The sequence below is a fragment of the Diadema antillarum genome, unplaced genomic scaffold, assembly GCF_040938485.1.
Source record: "Diadema antillarum isolate AM-2024a unplaced genomic scaffold, OU_Dant_1.0 seq00002521_RagTag, whole genome shotgun sequence".
In the NCBI taxonomy this organism is placed as follows: Eukaryota; Metazoa; Echinodermata; class Echinoidea; order Diadematoida; family Diadematidae; genus Diadema; species Diadema antillarum.
In genome coordinates, this window is record NW_027273124.1 from 18,885 (window position 1) to 29,201 (window position 10,317).

General features: G+C 40.9%; 2 protein-coding genes across 2 annotated transcripts; both read right to left on the reverse strand.

Annotated features, from left to right (window-relative positions):
* Window positions 1-309: 309 nt before the first annotated feature.
* LOC139714910 (uncharacterized) lies at window positions 310-4,868 on the reverse strand. Its single transcript, XM_071626556.1, has 2 exons — window positions 4,752-4,868; window positions 310-1,868 (listed from the first exon to the last, which is right to left on the reverse strand). The coding sequence occupies exon 2, from the start codon at window positions 1,807-1,809 to the stop codon at window positions 310-312; it is 1,500 nt and encodes a 499-aa protein (XP_071482657.1). The 5' UTR covers window positions 1,810-1,868; window positions 4,752-4,868.
* Window positions 4,869-7,876: 3,008 nt separating this feature from the next.
* LOC139714912 (uncharacterized) lies at window positions 7,877-8,548 on the reverse strand. The gene has a single exon (XM_071626558.1). The coding sequence runs from the start codon at window positions 8,546-8,548 to the stop codon at window positions 7,877-7,879; it is 672 nt and encodes a 223-aa protein (XP_071482659.1).
* Window positions 8,549-10,317: the final 1,769 nt, after the last annotated feature.

Consider the following 10,317-nt stretch of genomic DNA (forward strand, 5'->3'; position numbering starts at 1 on the left):
ATAAGCACCAGAGCATAGGACAGCAACAATGTTGAATATGCTCTAAGCAGTCCAATCATACAGTCTGATCGCTGTAACAGTAATTCTTAGTTGAAATGTATCCTGTCCTTCACATACCTTGGTAACCCAACAGCTGCATAGGCAATGTTTAGCAATTGATCTCTTAAAAAAGTTAAAAAAAAAACACGAAAAAACACAAACAGCTTCTCTAGAATACAAAAGGTGGCAAAGATGATAAAAACAACCATGCATTCACTTATATTGCAAATTGATATATAGAAAGCTAATAAATCTCTGAGTGAGACTGTCTCACAGGATTCGTTGGGAATAGACAGGAAGACCTAGCTTGTGCCCACTGACTCCAGGAAGCAGCTCAGATGCCATCGCCCCTGCCGTCTCCCTGTCTATGACACCACGGTGGAGTGGTTCACCTAGCTTGGGCACTCCTGGATCCCCAGAGCTGTTCATGTACCCACCGCCCAGCTTCACTGGCCTGGCCCGCTTGCCCTTGGACTTGTTCTTTTGCTCCTGCTCGCGCAAGAGCTTACTGACCGATGCCAGCTCCTGGGCGAGGGGAAACTCTTTGGTGGCCATATGTCTGCCGTAGCCCATGCTGCTTTCAGCAAACATACTCCCATCTGCTCTTCCACCCATGTGAGGTGCCGAGGAGCGTTCAAGAAGGACTTTGTATGATGGGGTGTGGTCAGGTTCGGACTTGGCACTCAATGGCTTATCCACATAGTGTGAGAGAATAAAAGTTTCTTGATCGTGTGACAGGGCTTCATTGTCATCATGAATCTGTCTCTGGTGAGGGGTTATTTTCTTGAGGGGGCTTAATGACGAATCCTGCACAGAGGGAGGTGCCACGGATTGTGCTGGAAATTTTTCATAACTGTTGACTGGACTATGACTAGTGTTTGCTCCATGGGACAGTTTGAGGGTATGACTCTCTCTTGAGGAAGTGCGTTTGTTGAGTTGTCCTACGTTTAATTTATCCACTTTCCGGACAGGCAATATGGGCGTCGCTTGGCGCTCACCTGTTAACTTTGCTGCCCCACCCTCATATTTCTTCCCCTTGATCATTCCAACTGTCAACCTCCGGTCTTCTTCATCCTCAGGAGAGGACACTTCAGTCCTGACATACAGCCCATCACCAAGACCATGAAGCTTCCCCAAAACCCTCTTGCTCGGAAGGTTCTTTTTGGCTGTCCTGGAATTCTGGTTGGCAAAGAATTGACCTAACTTAGCATGCTCCTTGATCCCATTGGATGTCTGTTTCTTTGCCTGATTTAGCGTCTTCTCCAAGTACTCCCTCAACTTGAGAATGTGGTCGGTGAAACCTTCCTCTCTGGACCTCTCCAGAGCTATCCCACTGTAGAACTTCAAGGTGGAGTGGTGCAAGCCCTTAGGATCATACACATACCTGTAAGTCCTTGGTTCCACACACCTCCGCCATGAATCCTCCTCAGACGCCTTCTGCCGGCGTTGCACTTTGATCCGCTTGCTCAAGGCATCGTCGGACTCTCGCTTTTTGGAAGGGGAGGGGTCCTCCCCCCAGGCATACTTCACAAACGGTTGGGTGTCCTGCCATCCATGTGCTGCCTCTTTCCAATCATTGCAGACAATCATACTGATATAATCGGTCTCCTCATTGGCTTCCCCGCTACATGACAGCAAGGTATCCATCCAGCTCCTCTCATTTTCCTGTGCAATAACATCGTCCACGGTGACTGCATGGTGGCTCTTTGCTCTCCGATGTTCTGCATCATTTTCAGCAACAGAGTCTACTGGTTCCATAGCAACAGTCATACTGTGGCGGGAATGTATGACAGAAGCTGATTGGTCCCATTCTCCTCAAATGACCAATTCTAATGCATAATAAAAAGGAGACAGAGATAATGGAAGTTGGACTGTTCATCCACAGTTTCATTATTACAGAATAATCCTCTTTCCCCCTCAATATCAGGGTAGAGATTTTGCCTGACATGACATGAGCAAAAACAGAAACAACTAGAAATGTCGCTATGGCGACTGGTATGCCTCCGCCATAATGCATGATTCTCCTAATAGGTCTATAGTACATGTGGACAATGTGTGATTACATTTTCACAAAATTGGCAAAATATTAAAATGACAGTTTGTCACAAATGTATTGAATGTTTACCTTCCTTGACCTATGTTTAATTGGATGAATAGGAGAGCATGTATTTGGGGATTTAAGAACTTTAACTTGACATTGACCATTTCATAAGTTTATGCACTGAGTAATTTTCAAGGTATGGAGAAAAAGCGCAATTTCTGTATTGAACAGTAAATTGCTATCATTTTCATCTGGCCTTTGATTTATAAGAGAAGCACTGTCAGGCAGAACATACATAAATTCAGCATGTACTAGGTTTCAAGATAACTTGAGCCACTTCCGAGATATGGAGAAAGAAGTAAGTTCAGCACTTTCACTTGATCTTTGACCTTTTGACCTTTGACGTTCTTGGCAAAAAAAAAAATCCCAGAGAATCTCTATTCGGTTACATGCATACATCGAGTTAAAAAAAAAAATCCTGCTGGTATTGCATAAATATAAGGAAAATAGTAAAATTTTGAAGTATTGCCCTTGACCTTTGACCCCTGACCTTTGACCCCATGAACCCTAAATTCCCTAGATAACCACTGCCAGTCAGTAGATGCATATACTATGTTCCATGAAGATACCTTGAACAATTTCCAAGATACAGAGAAAAAAGTGAAATTTTAACATTTTGCTTGACTTTTTGACCTTTGACCTTTTGACCTCATGACCCCAAACTTTCACCAGAGAATCTTAATTGGGTAGTACATGTATAAACTAAGTTTCAAGAAAATATCTTCAGGCATTGCATAGATATGGGGGAAATAGTAAAATTTTAAGCATTTGACCTTGACCTTTTGACCTTTGACCTTGAGCATGTGCACCCAAAAGTTGATAGGCACAACTTCACCCCCTAATACACACACATGCCAAGTTTCATTAGGATACCTCAAAAGGTTTTGGTAGTTACCCTGTCCACAAAATTCATTACGGACGAACGAAAGGACGGACGGACGGACGGACGGACGGAAGGACGGACGGACGGAAAGACGGACGGACGGACGGACAACCCGAAAACATAATGCCTCCGGCACCACTTCGTGGCGGAGGCATAAAAACAAGAACCAAACAAACACAATGATTACAAAAGGAAGTGCGTGGGGTCAATGTCACTATTCCTTTTACTCCAGTCATGGGTGTCTATGTCACACACAAGGGGATTCTGACAAGAATCACCTAATGATAAAACATATAAAACACAAATTGAGTGAATCCCATCCAGAAACATAATACATACATGTAAATCCTAGCTGTATGTTTGCGTTTGAAACTTTACTCTCCTGGAAAGTTGATTTTATCACTTTTCTACTTAATTCAGACAAATAATACTGATAAAGTGACACAGTACAATCTTTCGAGTAACATTATTTATACCTGGATACTGTGAAAGTGGAAATTTTTGCGGTGTTGAAATTTTCGCGCATTCCAGAAACCAGAAACTAGCACGAAAATAAAAGCATGCAAATATTTTTGCTTGCCATATGTTCCAGTAGTTGATGTCTTGATTCCGCAGAATTAAAAACATGTACACGCCAAACTCTTCTTACCCAGCCAGGCACAAAAAATTAGTTGTGTGAAAATATCCACTTTTATGGTAGTTCTATATAAACTAACTACTGTAAAAGTGGTTATTTTCACGCTTGGCCGGATATAATGAGTTTTGCGTGTTTTTAATTCCATGCTATAAAAACATTAAATAGTGTAATATATCACAAACACAAATATTAGCGTGCTTTAATTTTCGTGCTAGCTTCTGGTAACGCGAAAGCGCAAAAATGTCTACACAGCAAAAATTTCCACTTTTACAGTCTACCAGATTAGTTTAGTGCCCGAACATGCCCACTTAAATCATATATAATTTTCATTTCATCAATCTTTACACGATTTCTATTTGCGCATCCCAATTTTTTTTCCCCATTAACGGTTAATAAGCAAATAATCATTGACTGCGAGGTGATGGTACAATCTATAAAAATCGCCGAGGTGATCTGCAAGGTGTCTATCAGGCCGAGCCGAAGGCAAGGGCTGATAGACGCCTCAAGGATCACTAATGTGATTTTATATGTCCATGTGATGTATCCATTGCCCAAGAAATAGGAGGTGATTATTCATTTTATATCCTTTAGTTTAGATACTAAACAAGCAAGAGACGCTCAGACAGCTGTCTTGTGTTTGTGACTCTCTTGAACCTCCTTGGCTTACTTGGTCCACCGTGCGTTGAAGTTAAACGTTGATAAATTTAGGAAATCTCCAGCATCTCCTGAATGAGTCTTTCTATTGTGTTGGTGAAAAGTGTTGCTTAGTAGGGAGCCTTGACGTGTACAATTTTAAAGAAAATTTAGCCTGATGCAGGGATCGAGAAGGCGACACACACACGGACGAGTATAGTAGTACTAGTATACGACGCCGCGCCGCGCTGCCCCCGCTGCGGGATTTGGCACGGTGAATGGGCGATGTGCGTCGCAGGTCGCTTGGCTACCACACACTCCACCTTCGCTTCCCTTCCACCCATGTTCGCGGAGGTAAACTGTATAAAGACTGAGGGTTGCAACTTTGTTAGTTTTCCCCCTCTAACTCTTCGATTGACTTGGAAAAAGCCGCAAAACAATGTTACTTATAGTCTTACCATTTTACGTAGAGAAGTTCGTAACTTCTTGATCACTGAATTTCAGGACCATAGCGCCTCACTTGAAAACAAGTTTTTACGATTCCTCTCCTTTGATCCGTCCGAAACTCGGCGTGTACGTGTATACTATACATAGGGCCTAGGGTTTGTGCGTACACACCATGCCCATACATGGAGCTACCGCTCCATGTGTACACACGTACACAACGCGTACTTCCTTGAGTACATGTAGAGATCACAGTTGCAGTTTCTTGGTGGTTCTCAAACCAATCAATCCCTCCCCGTGCCGTGCAACAAGTGTCCATACTGGCGCCACCATAGCTAGATCAGTGCGCAACCTCCCATGGAAAATGCGGACCATCACAAAAAAACAACAACAACAATAATAATAATTAAAGATCGAATTTATACAGTATTTTTCCCCTGTCTCTTCTTTACCTTTATTCATTGCATACTAATGACTATTAGAAGAAAATGCGTGGAGAGCAGATGTAGGGCCTATGGCGGACTGCGTGTTATCAAGTTTCAAGTTTCAAGTTTCAAGTTTATTCAAAGTTTCCACAATACAAAAATTACATAAGAACAATAATATGTAACAAGGAATACATTGTTGAACATATGCGATTAAAACAATTTGCAGAATATTTGAATATAAATTGACAATGCATGTAGATGCATTATAGATGTAAAGTGGAGGGGTCTTAGAAAAGCAAGCTTGTATAATAAGACCCCTGAAAAGGCAAGTTAAGACATGTAATATAACAACTCACTAATATGATACAAATATATTAAAGCCATACAATAATTCTAGTGGAATCCCACAAGAAGCGCAGCAACCACACCCCAGAGACCAAAAAAATAGACACCAAATTTATTGTTTATCGTTTGTGGGAAGTGGATATCTCTTCTGCTTATTAAAGATACTAGTAAACCAAAAACAAAATTATTTTTATTTTCCATATGCCTAATTCTCGTCTCTTCTCTTCCCTCCATGAATTGACATTTCAATAGACTTTTTTCTGTTATTTTTCTTTATGGCATTAAATTAGAATTCCCTCACAAATGACAAAGACATCGATGCATGTCCATCTGCATATCAATACTATGGAGTTTCCTGTCTTGACATTTTCTCGCCTCTTCTTCTTTTTTTTTTTCTGCTACGGAATGTACATGTAGGCCCTACTCATTTCTTTGCAATCCATGATATGAATAGTTAACAAAAAATATTCCTTCATGATCAATCATCTGCAGATAAAATCTACTGTCCACTACCTTGGAGGCTGACACAAACAAAAACTTTTCTGAAAGAAAAATACGGAAGAGGGAGAAAATACATTCATATTATATAGTACAGTATACTAATATACAATATATATATATATATATATATATATATATACATATATATATATAATCTATATACAGTTGTCCTCAAAATTATTCATACCCTTGTTAATTTTTGTTATTTTTCTACTTTTTGTGAAGAAATGAACGCATTTTGTCAAGTTTGATAATGAGTTATATGCAGTGGCGTATCGGGGGGGGGGGGGCAAGGGGGGCACGTGCCCCGGGCGCCACTCCTTGGGGGCGCCAAAAACGAAAAAACGAAAAAAAAAAAACCTAACAAACTCTCCCGGACGGGGGGAGGGAGAATTTTTTTTTTTTTTTTTTTTGGGGGGGGGGGGGGGTTCAGAAAACCAAATCAAACAAGACAAAAACAAAACATGATGATGACGCGGACAAAATGACAATGTTTATTGTGTTCACACAAATTTCCATGTTTTGTAAGCTGAAATACAAAAATTTTCGGCTCCCTCGCTGCGCTCGCTCGCCAACATCTAAATATATATAAAAGAAGATAAGAACAAAACGTGATGATGATGCGGACAAAATGACAATGTCTATTGTGTTCACACATGTCGTCTTATATTAAGCAGGCAAAATGTTACACGGCGCAGCGGCTGCAATTTCTTTCCTTTTGAAGCGATCGCCGATTGGATCAAAAGAGGGCGCCAACGGTTTCGAACATGGGGGGGGGGGGGGGGGGCGCCAAAAAACAACAAATCAAACAAGATAAGAACAAAACGTAATGATGACGCGGAAGTATACAAATTTCGGCTCACTCGCTCGTACTAATCTAGAGTATTTTTTCAAGTCCTCAGTCTGTTGGTATAAATCGTTATCTATAGGGCCGTCACCATATCTTGATTATAATTGCAAGATTTAATAAGCAAAAAATGACAAGAATTCCATGTTTTGTAAGCTGAAATACAAAAATTTTCGGCTCGCTCGCTACGCTCGCTCGCCAAAATTTAACAAAATTTATTACATTTAAATCACCCTCAAAAGACCCCTTTTAAGTTCTTGAAAAAGCATATCATGTGGACTTTTAGTCCCTACCAGGATGGAGTTGGGGTTGAACACTTTTTCAGAAATTAGGGACGCAATTTTCGCGCTTGCCCCGGGCGCCGTTGTCCCTAGATACGCCACTGGTGTGAGCAACAAGTGACAGAATAACAACAATACACAATTCCGGAAATTCTTCACTTAAGGGATTTTCTATTCATGGATTTTCAAGAATTGTCATGTTCAAAACTATTCATACCCTAGGCTTACTGGCCAGTCCAATGTCTTTCTTTAGGAGTCAATATTGTAGCCTTTGTTCTTTATGGCTGCTTTTAGATGATTCTTATGCAAGTCCACAAGCTTCCTGCATGTCTTGTGTGCTATGGACGTGTTGGCTCACTATTATGCGGCAAAAGCCTCAAGGTGAGTCAGGTTTGTCGGGTTCCTAACCATCACTCTGATCTTTGAGTCTCGCCACAAGTTCTTGATCAGATTCCATCAGGACTCTTCAAGTCTCGCCACAAGTCCTTGATTAGATTCCACCAGGACTTTGCATTGGTCATTCCAGGACATGGACACCATTGTCCATGAACCATTTCTTCACTGCCTGGGCGGTATGTTTCGGTCATTGTCTAGTGTTGGTACGTCCAGGTGTGCCCAAGGTGGTGTTTCTGAGCGTACCCCTTCACATTTTCATCAAGGATCCTGACATAATCGTTCTTTCTCATGATTCCTTGGACCTTGATGAGGTTCCCTGTGCCAATGGAAGAGAAGCATCCCTAAAGCAGCATGCTCCCACCACCATGCTTGATGGTGGGCACAGAACCCATTTTGAGATACCCTTTGCCACTGGAAGAGAAGCAGCCCCAAGGCATGTTTCCACCACCGCGTTTGATGGTGGGCACAGTATTCTTTGGCTTGCATGCTTCCTGCATGTTTCTTCCTCCAGACATAGCATCCCTATGGCCAAATAACTCCAACTTCACTTCATCTGACCATAGGATGGCTGACCATAAGCTGGGATCTTGCTTCAGATGACCTCTAGCAAAGGTCACCAGCCGAGCCTCCAGATGTTTCTTCCAGGGCGACAGTGTTTTACTAGGACTACACCCATAGAGACCTCCTCTGTGCAAGACTCGCTTGATGGTGGACCTTGACACCTTCGCCCCTGCCTGGTCAAGCGTTTCAAGGAGGGCCTTGGTTCTGGTCCAGGGGTTGTTGTTGACCTCTTGGCAGAGTTTCCTCACAAGTTTGGAGGACATTTTATGCTTTTTGCCACGCCCACTGATGTTTTTAACAGTGTTGAGCCTCACGTGCTTGTTGATGACACTGTGGACAGTTGCCACAGGGACATCATGCCGCTTTGAAATGACCTTGTACCCCTTCCCTTTTACGTGGGCAAGCAAAAGTCGTTGTCTGAGGTATTCCCCAAGCTCTTTCTTTTTGGCCATGAATGATCAGAAACTGAGAATGACTTGCATGCTCTCCTTCTATTCAAACTTTTCTTGAAAGTTCCTATTTTGGTTGTTTTTTAACATCTGGCCAACAAAAAAGGGGTATTTATTCCACTGAAACATCTTGAAACATCTTCTGGACGAAGATTAGCACATTCACAGGAATGCACAACAATGGGCATAATCGAAGAAGGCCATTTATGATGAGACATCGACAGGGGTATGAATAATTTTGAACATGACCTAAAATTAACTTTTGGCCATATCTATTATCATGCAAATGAGGTTCAGCCAACTCACACCTGGATTTGTGCATACCATTAAGTAGACAAAAGATACGCAGGGTATACCAACATAATAAATTTTCCAGATTAAGAATTTAAAAAAGAGTGTTATTTTCCATGGGGTATGAATAATTTTGAGGAAACTGTACATGTATATATATATATATATATATATATATATATATACATATATATATATATGTCACCGACGGGACAAATAGGCGTCCACTCGGTATTTAAGTAAATACAAAAGAAATATAAATATCAAAGTGGGAGAGCAATTTTCTAAATCTGTTGTTCAAATGACTGGGGGAGAAAGAACGACGCATCATAGCAATTCTTTTAAATTGAATAGTATATTTATTTTTTAAATTTTTAGATCTGAATAACAATTACAAAACAATATATTTTGGAATACAAGAACACAAAGAATGAAATTAAAATGTAAACCTAAAACAACGCAACACTGTGTTCAAGGTAGAGAGCTTCTCCATGATGTAGTCCTATTGATGGAGAGAATGCCTCAGGATATTAAGTAATGAAACAAGTTCAGGGGATGAAAGCGCGTTATGATTTCTTCTTGGATTGCAGGTTCGTGTTGAAATATTTTGTATCCATATTATATTTAGCAACTCTGAGTGTCATGCAACCTCCATGAGGTGCAATCATCAGCCGTGTCTCATAGCAACCAAGTCTGTCTATGAGTGCGCGCTCCACGTGTTCAATTTTTGCTTTGCTTTGTTTTGATACTGTCACTGTCAAAGACTCCTGAAGAAGGCACAGGACGCCGAAAATTTGAGTCTAATAAATTCATTCTTTATTGGCCAAAAATGCACTACACTGTACCAGTTTGTTTCTTCATTTCTTCGTGGAGCCAATACGTGAAATCTCAACATGTTTGGATATACACGTGTATATATATACAATAGTATATAACTTACCAATATTGACACATATCATAGTTGTTTCTATTTAACTACACAGTACAGAACAAACAAATCAAAATTAGATGAAATAAATTGACATTTCAAGAGACACTACCCGAAGGTGTTTATTCTGTTTGATGAGTAAACTTTTATACCATGCTAAGATTCTCTGTGAGTCATATAAATGTCTATCCCAGCTTAACAGATGCAACTACAGGTAGAAATCTTTGGAGTCAGAAATTAATGTGTCTGTATTGGAGCATTGATCCATCCTTACTAAATTGCACGAGCCACAAACCCAGTCTCCCACATCCGCACATGCAGAGTTTTTGTAACCACATACCATCCAACATCACAGCAATTAATGAAAGAGGTCGGGAAGGAATGGCCAACCAGGTTCCCTCACTATCTCCTGAAGTATAGCAGTATATTCCCTTCATGCCCACAGACAACCACCAAATCTTAAATGCTTGCTAAAAGTACAATCACATGTCTGCATATCGATCAGATCACCTGGCAACCAAAAATGTGGAACAACAGAGGCCAAATATGCTAT